Source organism: Salmo salar, chromosome ssa01 (assembly GCF_905237065.1).
Source record: "Salmo salar chromosome ssa01, Ssal_v3.1, whole genome shotgun sequence".
Taxonomy (NCBI): domain Eukaryota; kingdom Metazoa; phylum Chordata; class Actinopteri; order Salmoniformes; family Salmonidae; genus Salmo; species Salmo salar.
This window is the reverse complement of record NC_059442.1, coordinates 151,783,757-151,809,024: the sequence shown is the minus strand read 5'-3', so window position 1 is coordinate 151,809,024 and position 25,268 is coordinate 151,783,757. Positions and strand designations below refer to the sequence as shown.

The 25,268-nt window shown below is 45.0% G+C and overlaps 1 protein-coding gene across 5 annotated transcripts in view; it reads left to right on the top strand.

Moving 5' to 3' along the window:
* LOC106568484 (inactive carboxypeptidase-like protein X2) overlaps positions 1–25,027 on the top strand; it is a 27,730-nt gene extending 2,703 nt beyond the window's left edge. For 2 of the 5 annotated variants that reach the window (XM_014138869.2, XM_014138897.2), the window contains exons 2-20: positions 14,192–14,482; positions 14,867–14,953; positions 15,207–15,251; positions 15,350–15,394; positions 15,600–15,659; positions 16,325–16,402; positions 17,217–17,326; positions 17,958–18,097; positions 18,448–18,532; positions 18,722–18,866; positions 19,065–19,144; positions 19,420–19,543; positions 19,662–19,858; positions 20,068–20,241; positions 20,418–20,549; positions 21,037–21,280; positions 21,488–21,627; positions 21,784–21,883; positions 24,044–25,027. In XM_014138869.2, the coding sequence (XP_013994344.2) occupies positions 14,192–14,482; positions 14,867–14,953; positions 15,207–15,251; positions 15,350–15,394; positions 15,600–15,659; positions 16,325–16,402; positions 17,217–17,326; positions 17,958–18,097; positions 18,448–18,532; positions 18,722–18,866; positions 19,065–19,144; positions 19,420–19,543; positions 19,662–19,858; positions 20,068–20,241; positions 20,418–20,549; positions 21,037–21,280; positions 21,488–21,627; positions 21,784–21,883; positions 24,044–24,651 (2,885 nt within the window). In that variant the 3' untranslated portion in view covers positions 24,652–25,027. The remainder of the gene's footprint in view (positions 1–14,191; positions 14,483–14,866; positions 14,954–15,206; positions 15,252–15,349; positions 15,395–15,599; positions 15,660–16,324; positions 16,403–17,216; positions 17,327–17,957; positions 18,098–18,447; positions 18,533–18,721; positions 18,867–19,064; positions 19,145–19,419; positions 19,544–19,661; positions 19,859–20,067; positions 20,242–20,417; positions 20,550–21,036; positions 21,281–21,487; positions 21,628–21,783; positions 21,884–24,043) is intronic. The other 3 variants (XM_014138880.2, XM_014138888.2, XM_045692270.1) reach the window with 3 other exon arrangements.
* The last annotated feature ends 241 nt before the right edge of the window (positions 25,028–25,268 follow it).

Genomic DNA, 25,268 nt, shown 5'->3' with positions numbered 1-25,268 from the left:
AGTACATCAGGAGACGTGGAGGAGTCCGTAGGAGGGCAACAACCCAGCAGCAGGACCGCTACCTCCGCCTTTGTGCAAGGAGGAGCAGGAGGAGCACTGCCAGAGCCCTGCAAAATGACCTCCAGCAGGCCACAAATTTGCATGTGCTCAAACGGTCAGAAACAGACTCCATGAAGGTGGTATGAGGGCCCGACGTCCACAGGTGGGGGTTGTGCTTACAGCCCAACACCGTGCAGGACGTTTGGCATTTGCCAGAGAACACCAAGATTGTCAAATTCGCCACTGGCGCCCTGTGCTCTTCACAGATGAAGCACACTGATCACGTAACATACGTGACAGAGTCTGGAGACGCCGTGGAGAACGTTCTGCTGCCTGCAACATCCTCCAGCATGACCGGTTTGGTGGTGGGTCAGTCATGGTGTGGGGTGGCATTTCTTTGGGGGGCCGCACAGCCCTCCATGTGCTCGCCAGAGGTAGCCTGACTGCCATTAGGTTCCGAGATGAGATCCTCAGACCCCTTGTGAGACCATATGCTGGTGCGGTTGGCCCTGGGTTCCTCCTAATGCAAGACAATGCTAGACCTCATGTGGCTGGAGTGTGTCAGCAGTTCCTGCAAGAGGAAGGCATTGATGCAATGGACTGGCCCGCCCGTTCCCCAGACCTGAATCCAATTGAGCACATCTGGGACATCATGTCTCGCTCCATCCACCAACGCCACGTTGCACCACAGACTGTCCAGGAGTTGGCGGATGCTTTAGTCCAGGTCTGGGAGGAGATTCCCCCCGGAGACCATCCGCCACCTCATCAGGAGCATGCCCAGGCGTTGTACTGAGGTCATACAGGCACGTGGAGGCCACACACACTACTGAGCCTCATTTTGACTTGTTTTAAGGACATTACATCAAAGTTGGATCAGCCTGTAGTGTGGTTTTCCACTTTAATTTTGAGTGTGACTCCAAATCCAGACCTCCATGGGTTGATAAATTGGATTTCCATTGATTATTTTTGTGTGATTTTGTTGTCAGCACATTCAACTATGTAAAGAAAAAAGGTATTTAATAAGATTATTTCATTCATTCAGATCTAGGATGTGTTATTTTAGTGTTCCCTTTATTTTTTTGAGCAGTATATATGATGGACAGAGTAGCAGAAGTTTATATGATGCATGTACGTGAGTGTGTGTGTGTGGGTGTAGATTAAGTATAAATATGTCTGCATGTTATGTGTGTCCTGTGAGTGTGCATAGAGAGTGCCAAATATAAAATACAAGGGTCAACTCAGTTTATTAGGCATTTTGTTAGCTGTTATGGCTTAGGGATAGAAGCTGTTCAGGAACCTGTTGGTGTGGTTGGAGCATTTAACGATTTTCCGGGCCTTCCTTTCACACAGCCTGATATAGAGGTCCTGGATGGCAGGGAGCTCGACCCCAGTGATGTACTGGGCTGTCCGTACCACTCTCTGTAGCACCATGCGATTGAGGGAAGTGCTGTTGCATACCAAGCAGTGATGCAGCCAGTCAAGATGCTCACAATAGTGAGTGCAGCTGTATAACTTTTTGAGGATTTGAGGGCCCATGCCAAACCTTTTTAACCTCCTGAGGGTGAAGAAACCATTTTAAGTCCTTAGTGATTAGGACACCGAGCAACTTGGCGCTCTCAACCCCCTCAACTGCAGCCCCGTCATTTTGTTTCCTGTATTTCACGATCAGCTCCTTGGTGTTACTGACGTTGAGGGAGAAGTTGTTGACCCAGCACCACACTGCCAGGTCACTGACCTCCTCCCTGTAGTAATGGCGCTGGAAGGGATGGCTGGCGCTTTACGGGCTCCTAACCAACTGTGCAAATATTTATTTATTTTCGCATTGTTTGTAATTTATTTTGTACATAATGTTGCTGCTACATAATTTTGCTGCTACTGATTACCAACAATGACGAGACAGCCTACAGGGAGGAGGTGAGGGCCCTGGGAGTGTGGTGCCAGGAAAATAACCTCTCAATCAACGTCAACAAAACAAAGGAGCTGATTGTGGACTTCAGGAAACAGCAGAGGAAGCAACCCCCTATCCACATCGACGGGACCGCAGTGGAGAAGGTGGAAAGCTTAAAGTTCCTCGGCGTACACATCACTGACAAACTGAAATGATCCACCCATACAGACAGTGTGTGGTGAAGAAGGCACAACCTCAGGACCCTGAAGAAACTTGGTTTGGCACCTAAAACCCTCACAAAGTTTTACAGATGCACAATTGAGAGCATGCTGTCGGGCTATATCACCGCCTGGTACAGCAACTGCACAGCCTGCAACCGCAGGGCTTTCCAGAGGGTGGTGCAGTCTGCCCAAAGCATCACTGGGGGCAAACTACCTGCCCTCTAGGACACCTACAGCACCCAATGTCACAGGAAGGCCAAAAAGATCATCAAGGACAACAACCATCCGAGCCACTACCTGTTCACCGCTATCATCCAGAAGGAGAGGTCAGTACAGGTGCATCAAAGCTGGGAACGAGAAACTGAAAAACAGCTTCTATCTCGAGGCCATCTGACTGTTAAATAGCCATAACTAGAACCTTAGAGTCTGCTGCCCTAGATAGACTTAAAATGACTGGCCACTTGATTAATGGAACACTAGTCACTTTAATAATGTTTACATATTTTGCATTACTCATCTCATATGTACAGTTGAAGTCGGAAGTTTACATACATTTAGGTTGGAGGCATTAAAACTCGTTTTTCAACCACTCCACACATTTCTTGTTAAGTCGGTTAGGGCATCGACTTTATGCATGACACAAGTAATTTTTCCAACAATTGTTTACAGACAGATTATTTCACTTATAATTCACTGTATCACAATTCCAGTGGCTCAGAAGTTTACATACACTAAGTTGACTGTGCCTTTTAACAGCTTGGAAAATTCCAGAAAATGATGTCATGGCTATAGAAGCTTCTGATAGGCTAATTGACATAATTTGAGTCAATTGGAGCTGTACCTGTGGATGTATTTCAAGGCCTTCCTTTAAACTCAGTGCCTCTTTGCTGGACATCATGGGAAAATCAAAAGAAATCAGCATACAAATTGTAGACCTCCACAAGTCTGGTTTATCCTTGGGAGTAATTTCCAAATGCCTGAAGGTACCACGTTCATCTGTACAAACAATAGTATGCAAGGATAAACACCATGAGACCACACAGCTGTCATACCGCACAGGGAGGAGACATGTTCTGTCTCCTAGAGATGAACGTACTTTGGTGCAAAAAAAGTGCAAATCAATCCCAGAACAAGAGCAAAGGACCTTGTGAAGAATCTGGAGGAAACAGGTACAAAATTATCTATATCCACAGTAAAATGAGTCCTAAATCGACATAACCTGAAAGGAAGGAAGAAGCCACTGCTCCAGAACCGCCATAAAAAAAGCCAGACTACGGTTTGCAACTGCACATGGGGACAAAGATCGTACTTTTTGGAGAAATGTCCTCTGGTCTAATGAAACAAAAATAGAACTGTTTGGCCATAATGACCATTGTTATGTTTGGAGGAAAAACGGGAAGGCTTGCAAGCCGAAAACACCACCCAACCGTGACGCACGGGGGTGGCAGCATCATGTTGTGGGGGCTTTGCTGCAGGAGGGACTGGTGCACTTCACAAAATAGATGGCATCATGAGGGAGGAACATTATGTGGATATATTGAAGCAGCATCTCAAGACATCAGTCAGGAAGTGAAAGCTTGGTTGCAAATGGGTCTTCCAAATGGACAATGACCCCAAGCATAGTTCCAAAGTTGTGGCAAAATGGCTTAAGGACAACAAAGTCAAGGTATTAGAGTGGCCATCACAAAGCCTGACCTCAATCCTATAGAGAATTAGTGGGCAGAACTGAAAAAGCGTGTGCGAGCAAGGAGGCCTACAAACATGACTCAGTTACACCAGCTCTGTCAGGAGGAATGGGCCAAAATTCACCCAACTTATTGTGGGAAGCTTGTGGAAGGCCTCCCGAAAAGTTTGACCCAAGTTAAACAATTTAAAGGCAATGCTGCCAAATACTAATTGAGTGTATGTAAACTTCTGACCCACTGGGAATGTGATGAAAGAAATAAAAGCTGAAATAAATCATTCTCTCTACTACTATTCTGACATTTCACATTCTTAATATAAAGTGGTGATCCTAACTGACCTAAGACAGGGAATTTTTACTAGGATTCAATGTCAGGAATTGTGAAAAACTGAGTTTAAATGTGTTTGGCTAAGGTGTATGTAAACTTCCGACTTCAACTGTATTCTATTCTACTGTATTTTAGTCTATGCCGCTCCGACATTGCTCATCCAAATATTTATATATTCTTAATTCCATTCCTTTACTTTAGATTTGTGTGCATTGTGTGTACTGTTATGAAATTGTTAGATATTACTGCGCTGTTGGAGCTAGAAACTCAAGCATTTCGCTACACCCGCAATAACATTTGATAAACATGTGTATGTGACCAATAACATTTGATTTGATTTAATTTGCTACCGTCTCGTATGACTGAAAATACATTCTGGACATCAGAACAGCGATTACACACCTCGAACTGCACAAAGATTTTTTCTTTAACGAGTCTGACGCAAAGAATATACTGCTTTCTTGAGACCAGGCCCAAATGCCCATCATTTGCGTGAAGAAAAGACAGAGAAAAAGGAGGCGGAGGTCGGGGTGCTTTGTGAGAATTTGTAGGCGAGTGAGTAAACCTCCGCTTGTCTCACCCTGATCTGTTTCACCTTCCTTGTGCTTGTCTCTACCCCCTCCAGGTGTCGCTTATTATCCCTGGTGTATTTATCCCTGTGTTTCCTGTCTCTCTGTGCCAGTCCGTCTTGTTTGTCAAGTCAACCAGCGTTTTTGTGTCTCAGCTCCTGCTTTTCTTCTCTCTCTTTTCTTGCCCTCCTGGTTTTGACCCTTGCCTGTCCTGACTCTGAGCCCGCCTGCCTGACCACTCTGCCTGCCCCTGACCTCGAGTCTGCCTATTGTCTTGTACCGTTTGGATGCTGACCTGGTTACTTAACCCCTGCCTGCCCTGACCTCGAGCCTGCTTATCGTCTTGTACCGTTTGGACTCTGACCTGGTTTATGAACTCTCGCTTGTGCCCAACCTACCTTTTGCTATAATAAATATCGGAGCTCAACCAGCTGCCTCCTGTGTCTGCATTTGGGTCTCGCCTTGTGCCCTTATACCACTACCATCCTTACTGTTGGCCAACGTGCAATCATTGGAAAATATACTGGAAGATCTACAATTAAGACATAAAAAACTGTAATATCTTATGTTTCACAGAGTCGTGGCTGAACGACGACATGTATAAATAGAGCTGGCTGGGTTTTCCGTGCATCGGCAGAACAGAGCAGCTACGTCTGGTAAGACAAGGGGCGGGGGAGTGTGTCTATTTGTCAATAACAGCTGGTGCGCGATATCTAATATTTAAAAAGTCTTGAGGTATTGTTCACCTGAGGTAGAGTACCTCATGATAAGCTGTAGACCACACTATCTACCAAGAGAGTTCTCATCTATATTATTCTTAGCCATCTATTTACCACCACAAACCGATGCTGGCACTAAGACTGCACTCAACAAGCTGTATAAGGACATAAGCAAACAAGAAAATGCTCATCCAGAAGCGGCGCTCCTAGTGGCCGGGGACTTTAATGCAGGCAAACTTAAATCCGTTTTACCTCATTTCTACCAGCATGTCACATGTGCAACCAGCGGGAAAAAAACTCTAGACCACCTTCACTCCACACACAGAGATACATACAAAGTTCTCCCTCGTATAATAATTACAAGCTAAAGCAGGAAGCACCAGTGACTTGCTCAATACTGAAGTGGTCAGATGACGCAGATTCTACGCTACAGGGCTGTTTTACTAGCACAGACTGGAAAAAGTTCCGGGATTCATCCAATGGCATTGAGGAGTATATCACCTTTGTCACCGGCTTCATCAATAAGTGCATCGACTACGTCATCCCCACAGTGACCGTACATTCATATCCCAACCAGAATCCATTGATTACAGGTAACATCGACACTGAGCTAAAGGTTAGAGCTGTCGATTTCAAGGAGCGAGACACTAATCCGGACGCCTATAAGAAATCCTGCTGCGCCCTCAGAAGAACCATCAAACAGGCAAAGCATCAATACAGGACTAAGATTGAATCCTACTACAGCAGCTCTGACTCTTGTCGGATGTGGCAGGGCTTGAAAAATATTACGGACTGCAAAGAAAAACCCAGCCGCGAGCTGCCCAGTGACGTGAGCCTAACAGAAGCTAAATGCCTTTTATGCTCACTTCGAAGCAAGCAACACTGAAGCATGCATGAGAGCACCAGCTGTTCTGGATGACTGTGTGATCACGCTCTCCGTAGCGATGTGGGCAAGACCTTTAAACAAGTCAACATTCACAAAGCCGCGGGCCAGATGGATTACCAGGACGTGTACTCAAAGCATGCACAGACCAACTGGCAAGTGTCTTCACTGACATTTTCAACTTCTCCCTGACTGAGTCTGTAATACCTACATTTCAAGCAGACCACCATTGTCCCTGTGCCCAAGAAAGTGAAGGTAACCTGCCTAAATGATTACCTCCACATAGCACTCACGTCGGTAGCCATGAAGTGCTTGAAAGGCTGGTCATGGCTCACATGAACACCATCATCCCGGAAACCTTAGACCCACTCCAATTCACATATCGCGCCAACGGAATCCACAGATGACACAATCTCAATCGCACTCCACACTTCCCTTTCCCACCTGGACAAAAGGAACACCTATGTGAGAATGCTATTCATTGACTACAGCTCAGCGTTCAACACCATAGTGCCCACAAAGCTCATCACTAAGCTAAGGACCCTGGGACTAAACACCTCCCTCTGTAACTGGATCCTAGACTTCCTGACAGGCCACCCCCAGGTGGTAATGGTTGGCAACAACACATCTGCCACGCTGATCCTCAACACTGGGGCCCCTCAGGGATGCGAGCTTAGTCCCCTCCTGTACTCCCTGTTCACCCACGACTGAGTGGCCAAACATGACTCCAACACCATCATTAAGTTTGCTGACGACACAACAGTGGTAGGCCTGATCAGAGACCTAGCAGTGTGGTGCCAGGACAACAACCTCTCCCTCAGTATGAGCAAGACAAAGGAGCTGATCGTGGACTACAGAAAAAGGTTGGCAGAACACACCCCCATTAACATTGACGTGGCTGTATTGGAGTGGGTAGAGTGTTTCAAGTTCCTTGGTGTCTACATCACCAACAAACTATCATGGACCAAATACACCAAGACAGTCATGATTATGACATGACAGCACATTTTCTGCCTCAGGAGACTGAAAAGATTTGGCATGGATCTCCAGATCCTCAAAAAGTTCTACAGCTGCACTATCGAGAGCATCCTGACCGATTGCATCACTGCCTGGTATGGCAACTGCTCGGCATCTGACCTGTGGCTCAGTTGGTAGAGCATGGTGTTTGCAACGCCAGCATGGTGTGTGCAACGCCAGGGTTGTGGGTTCGATTCCCACGGGGGGCCAGTACAAAAAAAAAATGCATGAAATGAAATGAAATGTATGAAATGTAAGTCGCTCTAGATAAGAGCGTCTGCTAAATGACTAAAATGTAAAATGTACAGAGGGTAGTGCATACGGCCAAGTACATCCCTGGGGCCAAGCTTCCTGCCATACAGGACCTATATACTAGGCGGTGTTAGAGGAAGGCCCTAATAATTGTCAAAGACTCCAGTCACCCAAGTCATAGAATTTTCTCTCTGCTACCACGCGGTACCTGAGTGCCAAGTCTAGGACCAAAGGGCTTCTTAACAGCTTCTACCCCTAAGCCATAAGACTGCTGAACAATTAATCAAATAGCCACCTGGACTATTTACATTGATCCCACTGCTTCTACTTGCTGTTTATTATCTATGCATAGTCACTTTACCACTATCTACATGTACAAATTATCTTGACAAATCTGTACCCCCGCACATTGACTCGGTGCTGGTATATAGCCTCGTTAATGTAATTTTATTGTGGTACTTTTTTATTTTATATATTTTTTTAATTTATTTAGTAAATATTTTCTTAATTCTATTTATTGATCTGCATTGTTGGTTAAGGGCTTGTAACTAAGCATTTCATGGTATATACCTGTTGTATTCGGCGCATGTGACAAATACAATTTGATTTGATTTGTAGTTTGTTTCATCGTTGCCGGTGATCAGGCCTACCACCGCCGTGTCATCAGCAAATTTTATGATGGTGTCGTGCGTGGCCACATAGTCGTGGATTAACAGGGAGAACAGGAGGGACTAAGAACAGACCCCTGTGGGGCCCCCATGTTGAGGGTCAGCATGGCGGAGATGATGTTGCCTAACCTCACTACCTGGGGGAAGCCTATCAGGAAGTCCAGGATCCAGTTTGCATAGGGAGGTGTTCAGTCCCAGGGTCCTAGGTTTGGTGACAAGTTTAGAGGGGACAATAGTGAGCTGTAGTCAATGAACAGCATTATCACATAGGTATTACTCTTATCTAGGTGGATGAGGGCAGTGTGGAGTGCAATTGAGATTGTGTCATCTATAGATTTGTTTGTGCGGTATGCAGATTTGAGTGGATCTAGGGTGTCTGGGATGATGGAGTTGATATGTGCCATAACCAGCCTTTCAAAGCATTTCATGATTACAGATGTGAGTACTACAGGGCGGTAGTCATTGTGGCATGAAGCCTTAGAGTTCTTGGGAACAGAATTGATGATGATCAGTTTAAGACGTGGGGATTACAGACTACAGAATATGCCTGCCAGCTGTTCTGCGCATACTCTAAGAACTGCCCTCCAATACCATCCGGCCCCACGGCCTTGCGAGTGTTGACCTGATTAAAAACCTTACTCACGTCGGCCTCGGAGAGCGAGATCACCCAGTCCTCTGGGTCGGTGGTGGCCCTCAAGCACAGTATGGTGTTGTTATTGTCGAAGCGTGCATAAAATGCATTGAGTTTGTCTGGTAGAGAAGCATTGTTGGGCAGATCACGGCTGGGTCTTCCTTTGTAATTTGTAATGGACTGCTGCCCTTGCCACATGCGGCGGGAGTCGCAGTCTTTGTAATATGATTCCACCTTATTCCAATATTGTCCTTTTGCTAATTTGATTACTCTGCGGAGGTCATACCAGGACTTCTTGTACTTCTTCCTGTCCTTAGCCGTAACCTCAGGGTTGTCCGCGATAGGCCTGTGTGTGTGGTAGCGCTGTCCTTTAGCTTAGCGCCAACTTCAGTGTTAATCCAAGGCTTTGATTGGGGAAGCAGTGACCCTTCACTGTGACAATGAAGCCAGTGATGAAGGTGGTTAGCTCGTCGATGTCATTGCCGGAGTCTTGGAACATATTCCAATCAGCGCCAGCAGAGCAGCCCTGTAGCATAATCTCTGATTCTGATGAACATTTCTCAACAAAGCAAGTCAAGGGTACTTCCTGTTTGAGCTTCTGCCTGTACACAGGAACCAGGAGAACGGAGTTATGATCTGATTTGCCCGAATGGGGGACGAGCTAGGGCCTTGTATGCTTGCTTGTGGGTAGAGTAACAGTGGTCTAGGACTTTATCGACGCTAGTGGCGAAAGAGATTTGTTGATGGAAGTTTAGCATCATGTGTCAATGACGTGGTATTAAAATCACTAGCAACAAAATAAAGCAGCCTTCGGGTGCAAGTTTTCCTGCTTGTTTATAGCCTCGTACAGTTCGTTAAGGTTCAGATTTTTATATTTCTTGACCTGTGGTGTAATGTACACAACAGTCACGATAACAGCTGAAAACTCCCTCGGGAGGTAGAAGGGTCGGCATTTGACCATCAGGTATTCCACGGTGAACAATGGGTCGAGACTTCCACTGCGCTCGATTCAGTCACCATTTTGTTGTTGATGAAAAGGCAAACCCCTCCCCCTCTCTGACTCCACTGTCCAGTCTGCTCAGTGAATGGAGAATCCATTGAGTTGGATAGCAATGTTGTACGAAAGCCATGTTTCAGAAAAGCAGAGAATATTGCAGTTAAGAGAGTCCCGTCATTAGCAAATCCGCGATCAAAGGTCATCCAACTGTGACTGTACATTTGATAAGGGAATTATATGTTTAAAGGTAATGATTAAAGAATCCCACCCTGAAACGTAACTAATTAGTAATTAGTAGTTTATGTAGCATGTATAATGAATAATTAAAGTACTAAACGTAAGTCTCATAAGGTTTAGTAGAGACCCGGAAGGAAGAGAAATGTATGTGTGTATGTGTGTGCCTAAGAAAATATCAAGAACAATTAGACTGTGTTTGACCCGACCTAACGAGAACTTTGAGAAACTTATGAGAGGACAGGGAGTACCTCTCAAGGTTCCTCTAATCTCGGGGGAGATGTGTGTGTATGTGTGTAGGATATCTACTGTTTGTGTGGAGGTAAGTGCGTAAGTAGGGAGTGAGTTATAAAATGAATGTCTTTGTATAATGAACTTCAGAACGTTCTCTGAATAAACTGTACGAACCTTTTGCATAAGCTGAGTCTTTGCCTAATTATTCTTAACCCAGTATCTTACAAACCTTGGGGATTAGTCAAAGTTTATTGATTGTTAGTTATTATCATTGGGATTGAAAATTCTCATGACAACATTGGCCAATAGAATGGAGTGAATAGGTGGCCGGTTTTCCCTTCGCCTTAATCTTGCCAGGACTCTTACCTCTGTAATGCCAGTGTTTCATTTTGGATACCCCCGAAAATTGGGTCAGAATTACAGAAAGAGCCTAGAGCATATGAGTTGAAGTTGAAGCTGGAATTAAGGCAAGTAAATATGCTGATCTGATGTTCAGAAGTTCTTGTCGGTTATAAGAAATGATATTGGATACATTTTGTGAAAATAAATAATTTTAAAAAAGAAGAAAATCCCCCCAAAATTAAATGAAATAACAAAGTTGGGTTGGACCCAGCCATACAGTACAGCGCCATATTTTGTGGGTTCCTCTCTGAAACCTCTCTGCCTGATGCTATCTGGCCTGAGAGGGAGAGTAACTGAGCAGCAGAACTTTCTGAAATATTTTTCAGAAAACTTTGCTCTACAGTTCCAACATGTAGAATTGTGTTGTAAAACAAGTCTGAGTCAGTTACTCCTTAAGCATCTCACTGTAAAATTACTCACAGGAAACAGGAAACAGGAAACATTCCAGTTCAGTACCGTGTGTGTGTATGTGAACTTCTTCGGGATCAGTGTCCCTTCCACGGGAATGTTGAGCTAATGTAGGCTAATGCGATTAGCATGAGGTTGTAAGAAACAAGAAAATTTCCCAGGACATAGACATATCTGATATTGGCAGAAAGCTTCAATTCTTGTTAATCTAACTGCACTGTCCAATTTACAGTAGCTATTACAGTGAAATAATACCATGCTATTGTTTGAGGAGAGTGCACAATTTTGAACATAGAAGTTATTAATAAACAAATTAGGCACATTTGGGCAGTCTTGATACAACATTTTGAACAGAAATGCAATGGTTCATTGGATCAGTCTAAAACGGTGCACATATACTGCTGCCATCTAGTGGCCAAAATGTATATCGCATCTGGGCTGGAATAATACATTATGGCTTTTCTCTTGCATTTCAAAGATGATGGTCCAAAAAAATTACAAAAGAACGTTTGTTTTTTTCTTTGTATTATCTTTTACCAGATCTAATGTGTTACATTCTGCTACATTCCTTTCATATTTCCACAAACTTCAAAGTGTTTCCTTTCAAATGGTACCAATAATATGCATATCCTTGCTTTAGGGCCTGAGCTACAGGCAGTTAGATTTGAGTATGTAATTTCAGGCGAAAATTTTAAAAAGTGGCGAATCCTTAATTAAGTATGGTGCTTGTATAGATGGCAAACACATCTGGTCTGACTCATGACAGGAACAGGGTGATAAGCGATGGTTCACTGTGTTCTCTTTCCATTCCTTCCCCTTTCATGTATCTTTTTACAACCCTTCTCTCCTTACCGTCCTCTCTACCTCCCTCTTCCCCATCCCCTCTCTCTCGCCGTCCTCTCGCCATTTCCCTCTGTTGCAGTGAGGCCAAAGCTGCACATACAGATAGGAAAACTAACATTTGCTTTGCATTTAGAAACCACACAGCTAGCTATCTGTCAACAGCATGTTCTCGGTTGAGACTGTTGACGTCTAGACCCTTTGTTTTCTCCCTAGAGTAGAGTTTATTATCAACCAATCATCATGAAGACCAATTTTTTTTAAAGCCTGTTGACATATACAATTGTCTTGTGACTGAATATTTACTTTAATTGTGCTGATAAAAAGTTATAACGTTTTACGTGTTTGTTTCGTAGTGGAAAAGTGGAAAGACTCCCTGCTGTATGGATTTGTGAGTAACGGTGTGGTGTGTGGCTGATTATGGGTTTTTAGTAACTGCGTGGTGTATGTGCGTGTTTGCGTGCATCTGCATGTGTGACTAACACTACAGTAATTCAGTGATGAGGGAGAGCTTGACTGTGATATGCACTTAGAGGTCTAAAAGTGTTTTCTTGGCAGAACCAACTCCAGTCTATAATGACATGCACTGAGAGTCGGGAAGTAAGTTCAGGGAGTGAGTGTTTTAATAAATAAACAGAACCTAATACAGAACATAATACAAAACAAGAAACACTAACAGCACACAGACATGAAACAGAAACAATGACACCTGGGGAAGGAACCAAAGGGAGTGGCATATATAGGGAAGGTAATCAGGGAAGTGATGGAGTCCAGGTGAGTCTGACGACACGCAGGTGCGTGTAATGATGGTGACAGATGTGCTCCATAATGAGCAGCCTGGTGACCTAGAGGCTGGAGAGGGAGCGTACGTGACAGAGGTCTCATGACCTGGACTAAGTCCACATGATATAATATACTGTTTAGATAAAATATATTATTAAAAAAATACGATTTTTTTTGATTTCCTGCATACCCAGGCCCTTGATTATAAGAAGATTAAAATATACATTTGTTCAAAATACAGAAAATGGGAAAGACAATTTATGACTGGGCCCAGTTGTAACAATGAAACGTACGTTTCATGTGCACAGTATTACATTCTCCACTGCATGGAGCAAAGCCTACTAGTTCTTTCCAAAGCCATTCAGGACTGTTAGAATTAGGTAACATTAAAAAAGGCTGAATTGGCAGAATCCAGAACCACTGAGAGATATTTTATTTGATTGTGCTGCATGAAGATCAAATTATGAATCAAAATTACAAGATTTATGTATTTGTCTTGTGATACAATGGCATGATTCATGGTGCCACAGGGATCGTTGGGAGCTTCCTTGTTTTTACCTTCAGACATCCATGTATCTTCATGGAAGATCATCCCCCTTCTTTCAGCTTGAGTTTTCACTGACTTTGTAGTATAACCCCATGGTTGACAGCACTTAAGGAGCATCCTCACTCACCAATAGGATGTTAGTGGAACAGATGAGTAGACCAAGAGAGAACAGACCTTTTACTGGGTGGTGTGTTTAGCTGGCCTGGCTGTGTGTGTGAGGATGTTGACATTTACATTTTAGACAGCTAGGTCATCATGGAACCATAACATAGCTGCAGGAGCTGGTCTACTTAAGTCTACTGGGAGAAAACAAGCTCTTCGCTGTTCATACACTCCTGTGTCTGTCTGCTAGTCTGAGGGTAATTACATATAGGATCACAATCACTAATACTTTTCATTACAAACTAAACCTTTTCTACAAACACATACCAAATGAAGCATTATCCACAGCTAATCAACCAGGAATAGTTAGACAGATGTCGACACCAGGGACGTCAACACAGCAGGTTTGGGTTTGGCCGGCTGGCTGCTTGGTCTGAAACCAAAACAAAGCATTACTGATCATTACTGACCCACTGAACACTGTGGGAGGAGGAATGTGATCAGGCCTGCCCTTCAGGAAATCTGGGAGAGAAAGAGAGGGCAAAGGGATACCTGTGGAGAGATTTCTGCTGTCTGCTTCTCTCTCTCTTTCTCTCTCTTTCATGCTGTATTTAGTGGTCCCATATTCTGTTTCAACCTTGTGTTCTCTTGCTCAATTTTTCTGGATGGGGCTGGGGTGTAGTAATTGTGGTGGTCACTTTCTCACTTACACTGACTCTCTCTCTCTCTCCATTTCTCTTTTCAGCCAGGGCAAAGAAAGCCACAGAGAAGGAGGCCAAAGCCAAGAAGCAGAAAGCCAACAAGGCGCCCAAAGCCCCGAAACCCACTAAAAAACCCAAAGCCACCAAGGCACCCAAGAAGCCCAAGGCCACCAAGGCACCTAAAGCCACCAAGGCACCTAAGGTCACAAAGCCCAAAGCTACCAAGGCCTCCAAGACAACAGAATGGAAGGAGGAGGGGATGAAGCCGGTGACCAGAAGACCCAGTCAGGAAGAGGAGGAGGAGAAACTCCTGATTGAGCTGGGCCGGGACAGACGTACCTATATATATATATATTAGGACATCTCTGTTCTAATCTGTTCCCTATTAGTTGCTTTTTTTCATCTCATATATTTAAAAACAAGCAGGCCACGTTAATTTAGGGGTGGCAGGTAGCCTAGTGGTTAGAGTGTTGGACCAGTAACTGAAAGGTTGCTAGATCGAATCCCCGAACGACAGTAAAAATCTGTCGTTCTGCCCTTGAACAAGGCACTTAACCCACTGTTCCCTGGCCGTCATTGTAAATAGGAATTTGTTCTTATCTGACTTGCCTAGTTAAATAAAAAAATGTAATGCTACAGTATAATCTCGTTAATTTGCAATGTGAGGTGACTGAGCCAATATTTCTCTGTTGTGGTTTGTATGTGATGTTTCTGCCCAGTAGACAGCAGACCCTCGGGACCCACACCTCCCTCTGCTGGCTCCAAGACCCTGACAGAGCATGTTCAAGATTACTGGGACACCAAGCGTATGTCTGACATGACTCAACGATCTATCACTTTCAATCCAATCTTCTCTGATTTGAAGCATGAATTTAGCTTGGCAAAGATTATGATCATATGTCATCAATAAGCTATTACAACAAAATGCAAAACACTCATGTTGTCAAAGCCATTTCTAATGTTTGTGAAAGTTGAGAGGAAACACATTGGTTTTCATGTACAGTACTGTAGTTGTTCAGCCCTCTAAGACATCTAAATGTCTGTTACCATCTCTAACAGTGGACAGAGAGAGGACCACCACTGAGGTCATCATGTATGTACCAGGTAAATAGCCCATCACATAACAAATGAATTGGGCGGTACTCGAAACGACACATTTTAATAATTCAACATATTTACCATGCATGCAAATGTTCTTTCAGAGGGAACCACAGTGCCCTGGTACGAAGAGTATGATTATGCAGACTGTACGTACATTACATGTTATGTCTGTCTGTCTGTCTCGCTTTCCTGCAATTGTTTGGTCATGTATGATCACCTGTACAAGCAGCTTGTACTGTCTGCATTCGTTGTGTGATCGTGTTAGTAAGAGCACCTCTCTCTAACCCCCGTCTAACCTCTCTTATACTCTCTTTAATCTCTCTCTAACCTCTGCTCTCTCTCTCTCCACAGTGGCAGCTAAAAAACTCGAGGAGGAGGCAGAGAAAGCTCACAAGGAGAAGGAGGAAAAAGGTCTGAATCACTTTATCTGTCTGACAGAGAGAAACCTGTAGCCCTGTCCCTTTAGGGCCCCCTTATGTGTTAATTCATCACTTACAGAGATGACTGGATTGTTTATACAACAAGGACCATTATAGCCTGTAGATTGCAACATTGTCAGTGTTGGGGAGTGGAGGGAGAAAAGGACTGTGGCTGTGTGTGAGAGAGGGCGGTGGATTGAGGAAGGGGCGGGGATGGGGCGGGAGAAGGATAGGAAGAGAGTTTATCAAAACAGCTACTGCCATGTGTTGGGGCCCTGGGCCGGTAGACATCAGTAAGATAGACGGGGGAGAAGGGGAATGGAGAAAGAGAGGGAAGAAGGGAGAAAGGGTAGGAGGGTGTTGGGGTTTATTTTGAGTGTGTGCAGGACTGCAGGCTGTCTGCTTGAGTTTTCAATTGTATACTTAAAAATCAGTCTCTACCCTGTGTATCAGTATAGTTTCATTGGATAAAGTGAAACATATGTTTACAAGAATATGCAGACTTATTGGAGGGAAAATGGAATGGCAGTGACTGTAATATTCAGTATTCTACAAGCAGCAGCACATATTGAAGTATTTGATGCTTGGTGAGCTGGAGAGCCATGACCGTGTGTAAACATGCCTAGTCACATCTTGTTTTCCCATCATGCATCACAGTGAAGCGGCTGAGGAAGAAGTGGGAGGAGGAAGAGGAGGAGAGGCTGAGGCAGATCCCGGTACATGCCGAACCCAAGAGTAAGAAAATCACCTCAACACTGGTTTTCATATTCATTCATGAGCAGCTTCAACTTCACTTGAGGGGCAGCAGGTAGCCTAGTGATTAAGAGCATTGGACCAGTAAACAAAAGGCGTTGGTTCATATCCCAGAGCTGACTAGGTGAAACGTCTGTCAATGTGCCATTGAGCAAGTCACTTTACCCTAAAGTTTTGGTGTTTTGGTTTTGGTATCAGCTGGTATCAAAATGTGCAGCCAGGGGTGGGCCCCAGGACAGACTTTGGGAAACCCTGCCTTACATGACTGTCTATCTCCTGCAGCTGGACTGTTGGCCTGTTTTCTCCTGTCTGCTGTAACAACCTGGCTTTCTCCCCAATCAGACTTCTGGTCCTGCCAGAAAGACATGTTTTACTGAACTGTCAGACTAGGAGACGACTAGCATTTTCTCTCTCTTTCCCTTCCTCTTACAAGCACCAGATTTTAGACTTGTTTTATGACCTTTCGAGACCTCATAAAAAGGAAAATGGTTGCTGCGAGAAAATATATATTTTTGCCGCACTTGAAAACAAACCATTCTCTTTTCACCCTTTCAGAATCTACAAAAGCATTGTGTGTATGTGTTGGTCAGTGTGCCTGCGTGTGTGTTTGTGTAAGATGTGGTCAGCATCAACTGAGTGTTTTCAGCCTGTTGCTCTTGACGACTACAGACCAAAACATTTAGCCGACAGAAACTTTTTTGTAATCTTTATTTGACAATAAAGCAGATAAAACGAAAATGAAATAATGCTTTTTTTTGGAGTGTGTCACATGATTTATGAGTTGTTTTGTTCCTAGAATGCCCTCCTCTAGGTCTGGAGTCCCATCGTGTTGACGATGACCAACTGCTGGCCTCTTCTCAGTCTCACCAAGGCTTCTCTGCTCAGCGGGGCAGGCTCAACATGCAGGTAAACACGGTACTACATTACACTGTAGTATAGATACAGAGTACTACACCATAGTACTGCCTCATTTAAGTCTCACCACGGCTTCTTTGCTCAGAGAGGCATGCTCAACGTGCAGGTACACACAGTATGATACACTATCAGTGGCGTACCAGACGCCCCCGCAGCCCCCGCAAGGCATGGGGGCCCACTGGCTCTGGGGGCACTAAACCCAATAACAAAACAACAACAACAACAAAATAATAGGATATGAACATGTCATATGCCATGGCAAATATGTTTAGAATGACAGGAAATTAGCTTTAAAATAGCAACATTTTCTCTCAGCCTCATGGCAAAATGTGTAGAATAGCGTGAGATTAGCTATAAAACTGCACATTTTTCTCTTTCCTCCATAGCTAAATGTGTAGAGTTGAAGGAAGTTAGCTATTTCCTCCTCCCCCTTGCGGACCTTGTGTGTGTGGGGGGGACATTTATAGATACAGAATGTTGTAATACCCATTATACTTGTTGTATTCTAATGTTCCTGTATACAAATGCACAAACCAAATCTTCACATAAAATCATGAGAAAAGTCAGAACACACACAGCCCCAACACATCTGACGAGTGAGGGGGCTATTTTGTCTTCCCAGAGCTCCGGAGATGAGGAGGGTGTGTACGGGGGTGCGTGGTGTGCTGAGCCAGAGGAGAAGAACCACTGGTTTGAGGTGGACGCTCGCAGAGAGGTGGAGTTCACTGGAGTCATCGTACAGGGCAGGAACTCAGACACAGCGTAAGTCCTGCTGCCTGGGGTCACTGCACTGGGGTCACTACACTGGGGTCACTGCACTGTTCACACAGCCAGGTCCAGGTGGAATCCCCATTAACCTGCACAATTGATTTGAAATGAACAACACATGAAATGAATCCAATCCAAACCAAACACCATATACATCAATAGGTTGAGTTGTATCCATTAGATAAGCAGAATGCTGTAAAAGGGATTATAGAGAAAAAGTCAAAGGAAATGGAATCTTACCTGTGGAATCATCTGGCATTTTGAATGTTAGACATATATGTTGGATATTCGTATGACTTGTAAAGTCTCTCTCGCTCTCTTTTTCTTCTCTCTCTGTATTTCAGGGAAGATTTTGTGTCCACGTTCTACGTGTCCTTCAGTAATGACAGTCGTGATTGGACGGTGCTCCATGACGGCTATGCTGAGTGGGTCAGTAACCTCTCTTATGATTGATCAGTACAGCCGGCAATTTAATATCCAAATAATCTCTTAACTTTCCTCCTCTCTAACATCTCCCCTCGCCATACCCTCGCCTCCCCAAACCCTCTCCTCTCCTCCCCATACCCTCTCCTCCCCTCTCTGTCCCTCTTTCCCTCCTCCCTCCTTCCCTCCCTCCAGTTGTTCTATGGGAATGTGGATAGGGACTCTCCAGTGATGGTGCAGTTTGACTGGCCAACCGTGGCACGTTACATCCGTATCCTTCCCCAGAGCTGGAACGGCAGCCTGTGTCTCAGAGTTGAGGTCATGGCCTGCCAACTGACCAGTGAGTACAGTACAATGCATAACTCCATCAACCCTCCATAAACTCCAGAACGTCATCACATCCCTAACTCCAACACCTTCCTAACCCCTAAAATGACAATAATCACCTCCTCAACCATCCCCGTTACTCCCCAATGAATGATCGCTCCCATGTGTATTCAGCCATATGCTTCCAATGTCTACCCACCCCTTCCCACAGGCAGCTTCCGTAGTGAGAATGAGGTCAACCCCACAGACAACCTGGATTTCAGACACCACAACTATAAGGACATGAGACAGGTGAGTGTTTAATGAGAGTGTGACGGGTGAGATTGACACTGTCCTTCATTTCTTCCTCATCCCTCTCTCCTCTCCTCTCCTCCCTTACTCCTCTCTCACTATCTCCCTCCTCTCCCGCTCCCACTCTCCCTCCATCATGCCCACTTCCCACCTCACTCTCCTCCCTCCCTCTCTCTCCCTCCATTTTTCCATCTCTCCCTCCATCATTCCCTCATCTCTGCCACTCTCCCTTCTCCCTTGTTCACTTCTTTCCGCCCTCCCTCTCTCCATGTCAGATGATGAAGGTGATAAATGAGGAGTGTCCTAACATCACTAGGATCTATAACATTGGGAAGAGCTCTGCAGGCCTGAAGATGTATGCCATGGAGATCTCTGACAACCCCGGGGAACACCAGACAGGTGTGTGTTTGTTTGTTTGTGTGTGTGTGTGATAGTTGAGCCATACAGCAAAGGAACACACACACATACTAAGTGATCACAAAACACCATCACATGATGACGTCATCTTCCTCACCAGGTGAGCCGGAGTTCCGCTACACGGCGGGTCTCCATGGTAATGAGGCACTGGGGCGGGAGCTGCTCCTCCTGCTGATGCAGTTCATGTGTAAGGAGTATAATGACAACAACCCTAGAGTGCGCCGCCTGGTGGCGGGAGTGAGAATACACCTGGTTCCCTCACTCAACCCAGACGCCTACGAACTGGCCTACGAGATGGTGAGGGACCTGGGCTCATTCCAGAAAGATGCTCCAACAAGGAATATACAGTATATGTTTAAACTAATGAAACCGGAACCAATGTTACATTACATACTGTCCTAATCCATATCCGGTTTCTCACACCCCTGGCCCCAAACTTCCTGCTCTTAATCTCTCCAATAGAGATCCTTTCTATATTATTTTCTAGCCTCCTCTCTCGTCTCCAGGGCTCTGAGATGGGGAACTGGGGTCTGGGCCACTGGACTGAGGAGGGATACGATATCTTCCAGAACTTCCCAGACCTCAACAGTGTTCTATGGGGGGCAGAGGACAGAGGCTGGGTCCCACGCATTGTACCTAATCACCACATCCCACTCCCAGAGAACTTCCTCAATGGCTCGGTGGGTGTTAGGGCTACAGATGTTGTTTTTTAATATTTTTTTTTTTGTATTGTTAATTTTCCAATTATACTAAGGTTTGTATTTCTGGTGTTAGATCTACATTTCTCTCCATCTCTCTCTCTCTCTCTCTCTCTCTCTCTCTCTCTCTCTCTCTCGCACACACTCTCTCTCTGTAGGTTGCCCTGGAAACCAAAGCCATTATTAACTGGATGGAGCGGACCCCATTTGTGTTGGGAGCCAATTTGCAGGGTGGAGAGAAAGTGGTGGCGTACCCGTTTGACATGCAGCGACCTCCAAAGGCTACAGGGGTGGGTTCTGTTCTGACTGGAATAAGATGAATCAGCACTGGCAGGGCCTGATTACCGAACAAGCACTCAGAGCACATGCCCCGGGGCCCTGACTTCCAGGGCACCCCCAACCCAAAACATCATGGGGTTGGGGTAGCAAAATGTTCTCTCAGCATCATGGCAAAATGTGAACAAAAGCATAAGATGAGCTATGAAACATTAAAAACAATTCCATGCCCCATTCGAAAAAGTGTACAATTACAGGAAATGTTCTTACAACTGCCCTGGGGCCCCAAATGCTGTAGTCCGGCCCTGAACACTGGTGTCCAAAAGTAGTCCACTATTTAGTGAATTTCTATATAGGGAATTTCAGACGTACCCAAGGAATTATATTTGCACTGGGAGCCAAGAGGATAGTGTTCCATTTCAGGCCCAGCCCTGGTCTCTTCTATAACAACATATGTCTAATTCCTCTGAACATATGTCTAATTCCTCTGTCTTCCAACAGACTTTGGGGTCGCGGCGTGAGTCGAACCATGAGATGAATGAGGAAACGTGGGCCCGGATGCAGCGTCAGAACGGGGACGCGCTACGGGAGACGTCTGACGACACCATGTTCCGCTGGCTGGCCATGTCGTACGCCCACAGCCACCTAACCATGACGGAGACCCAGCGGGGCTCCTGCCACACAGACGACATCTCTGGGGGACAGGGCATCATCAACAGGGCCAGCTGGAAACCTGTGGTGGGAAGTGAGTGTCTATGGGGAGGGGGAGAGATGTGAATAGTGGTGAAAGGGAAGAGGGAGTCAGGGGGAGCGAGAGATGGGGAGAAAAAAGTAAAGGAGAGAGTATGACAATGAGGGAGGAAGAGATAAGTACGGAAAAATCTGCTGAGAGAGCTCCTAATTAACCCAATATCATGTATTCTTCCCTCCCCGCCACGCTGTAAATCCCCAGGTATGAATGACTTCAGCTACCTGCACACTAACTGCTTTGAGCTGTCTGTCTTCCTGGGCTGTGACAAGTTTCCTCATGAGAGTGAGCTGCCTCTGGAGTGGGAGAACAACCGGGAGGCACTACTGTCCTTCATAGAACAGGTGAGAATACACAGATAATATAATACTTATTAGAGAATTGTTAAACCATTCTCCTACTTGTTTTTTAATGTGTCTTTACTGGAATTGGAACTGTATTGCATGCAGTGATGTAATCTGAGCATTGAGCCCTTATATAGGTGCTGTTTCCTGTGCTAGGTGCATCGTGGGATAAAGGGCATAGTGAGGGACATGGAGGGTAAACCCCTGGCCAACGCCACCATTTCTGTGGAGGGCATCAAGCACGATGTCAAGACTGGTAAACCTGCATTCACACACCACCCCATCAGCAAACCACAGAGAACAGTTTTTACCAGAAAGTCTTACTTTTCATGTATTTTTTATTTAACCTTTATTTAACCTTTATTTAACTAGGCAAGTCAGTTAGGAACAATATCTTATTTACAATGGCGGCCTACCCTGGGAAAACCCTGACCCAGAAGACACTGGGCCAATTGTGCGCCGCCCTATGTGACTTCCAATCACGGCGGGTTGTGACATAGCCTGGAATCGAACCAGGGTCTGTAGTGACACCTCTAGCCCAGAGATGCAGTGCCTTAGACTGCTGCGCCACTCGGGAGCCCTCATGTACATGGTAGTTCATTGAGGAAAAAGAGGAATTAACAAAATTATTATACAGTGCATTCGGAAAGTATTCAGACCCCTTCCCTTTTTCCACATTTTGTTACGTTACAGTCTTATTCTAAAACTGATTAAACGTTTTCCTCATCAATCTATACACAATACCCCATAATGACAAAGCGAAAACAGGTTTTTAGAAATGTTTGCACATTTATAAAAAATATAAAACAAAAATACCTTATTTACGTAAGTATTCAGGCCCTTTGCTATGAGACTCGAAATTGCGCTCAGGTGCATCCTGTTTCCATTGATCATCCTTGAGATAATTATACAACTTGATTGGACTCCCAATTGATTGTACTTGATTTGTGGTCCCGTGTGGCTCAGTTGGTAGAGCATGGTGTTTGCAATGCCAGGGTTGTGGGTTCGATTCCCACGGGGGACCAGTACGGCGAAAAAATGTATGAAATGTATGCATTCACTACTGTAGGTCGCTCTGGATAAGAGCGTCTGCTAAATGACTAAAATGTAAATTTGGAAAGGCACACGCCTGTCTATATAAGGTTCCACATTTTACAGTGCATGTCAGAGCAAAAACCAAGCCATGAGGTCAAGGGAATTGTCTGTAGAGCTCAGAGACAGAATTGTGTCGAGGCACAGATCTGGGTAAGAGTACCAAAACATTTCTGCAGCATTGAAGGTCCCCAAGAACACAGTGGCCTACATCATTCTTAAATGGAAGAAGTTTTGAACAACCAAGACTCTTCCTAGGGCCGTGGTCAGGGATGTGACCAAGAACCCAATGGTCATTCTGACAGAGCTCCAAAGTTCCTCTGTGGAGAGGGGAGAACCTTCCAGAAGGACAACCATCTCTGCAGCACTCCACCAATCAGGCCTTAACGGTAGAGTGGCCAGACGGAAGCCACTCCTCAGTAAAAGGCACATGACACCCGTTTGGAGTTTGCCAAAAAGCACCTAAAGGACTCTCAGACCATGAGAAACAAAATTCTCTGGTCTGATGAAACCAAGATTGAACTCTTTGGCCTGAATGCCAAGCATCACGTCTGGAGGAAACCTGGCACCATCCCTACGGTGAAGCATGGTGTTGGAGAGTAGTCAGGATCGAGGGAAAGATGAACGGAGCAAAGTACAGAGAGATCCTTGATGAAAACCTGCTCGAGAGCACTTAGGACCTCAGACTGGGGGAAAGGTTCACCTTCCAACAGGACAACAAACCTAAGCCCACAACCAAGACAACGCAGGAGTGGCATTTGGACAAGTGTCAGAATGTCCTTGAGTGGGCCAGCCAGAGCCCAGACTTGAATGCGATCTAACATTTCTGGAGATACCTGAAAATAGCTGTGCAGCGACGCTCCCCATCCAATCTGACAAAGCTTGAGAAGATGGGAGAAACTCCCCAAATACAGGTGTGCCAAACTTGTAGCGTCATACTCAAGGCTATAATCCCTGCCAAAGGTGCTTCAACAAAGTACAGAGTAAAAGATCTGAATACTTATGTAAATGTCATTAAAAAATATATATAATAATTTGCAAAACATTCTAAATACCTGTATTTGCTTGTCATTATGGGGTATTGTGTGTAGATTGATGAGGGGGGAAAAACAATTTAATCAATTTAGAACAAGGCTGTAACGTAACAAAATGGGGAAAAAGTCAAGGGGTCTGAATACTTTCCGAATGCACTGTATAACATCAAATGACATCGCTGATCCACTTTCTCTCTCTCTCTCTCTTTCTGCTCCCTCCCTTTCTCACACCCTCTTCCTCGCTCCCCATATCTCTCTCCCTCTTCTTCTCTCTCACCCCCAACATATAGCTGCCGCTGGTGACTACTGGCGGTTGTTGAACCCCGGGGAGTACCGTGTGACGGCTCGCGTTGACGGCCACACGCTCCAGACCCGGCTGTGCATTGTGGGCTACGACTCCGGGGCCACCCCCTGTAGCTTCACCCTGGCCAAGTCCAACTGGGACCGAATTAAGCAGATTATGGTCCTCCACGGCAAGAGGCCCATTCGGCTTGTTACCAAAGCACCCCCCCGGGCAGGAAGTGACATCAGCGGTGGGTCAGTTGGCAGCGTAGACACAACAAAGACGGGCGCCAGTGGCAGGATGGGCGGTAATTCGGCCAACTCCCATAATGCAGAGCGTCTCCGGCGGTTACGGCTGATGCGCCTACGCAAGATGCACCAGCAGAGACTCAGGGATAACCTCTCCACCACCACGACCGTTGCCACGACGACCACCACGTCGGCCCCCACAACGACGGCGGAGCTGGAGACAGAGAGCACTACTTCCTGGTATGACTCGTGGTTCCCTGTGGAGAGTTCGTACACAGAGCCCACACCTGCCGAGGTCCTCACAGAGATCCAGGAGTCAGAGCCTACACAGGACTACACCTTTGAGTACAAGTTCGATGATTACTAAAGTGAATTTAATTGAATTGCTAAAGTAACAAATTACAGTTTTTAAATACACAATCATAAATACACAATCATCACACATATATCAGAGATTAGTCTACATTCTCTCTCTGCAGAGCAGGGAGTTAACAGCATGTTTTTCATATTATTTACTTAAGCAAGCCTATTCTGAGACGTAGATATAAAATAGCCTTGACATAATAGGGTGCTTCAAATGTTTCACAATAAAAGAGTGAGTATAAAAAGGTTATTTGACACTCACGCTGAAGTCATGCTTTGCCTCAAAACGTGGATTCTTATGTTTGGTTAGATATGATTACTAATATCAGTGGAAACTGCAGTGTGTATGTATTGTTACATTAAAAGTGTTCAAAAAAGTATATCTTTGTTGTTTATATGATGTAGCGAGGCCTTCACCTACAGGGAAATAGAACCACAACTAAATATTCATTTTGATTACATATTACCCTAAATATTGCGGTACAAATAATAGTGTTCATAACGAAGTCAATAATAACAGTATATTTCTTTAAGTTATTGGAAGGATGATTTTTAACAGCTGCTAGTGAGTAATAGTGGAAGGGGTAGGTACCTTTCTCCCGCTCAACGTTTGGAATTCTG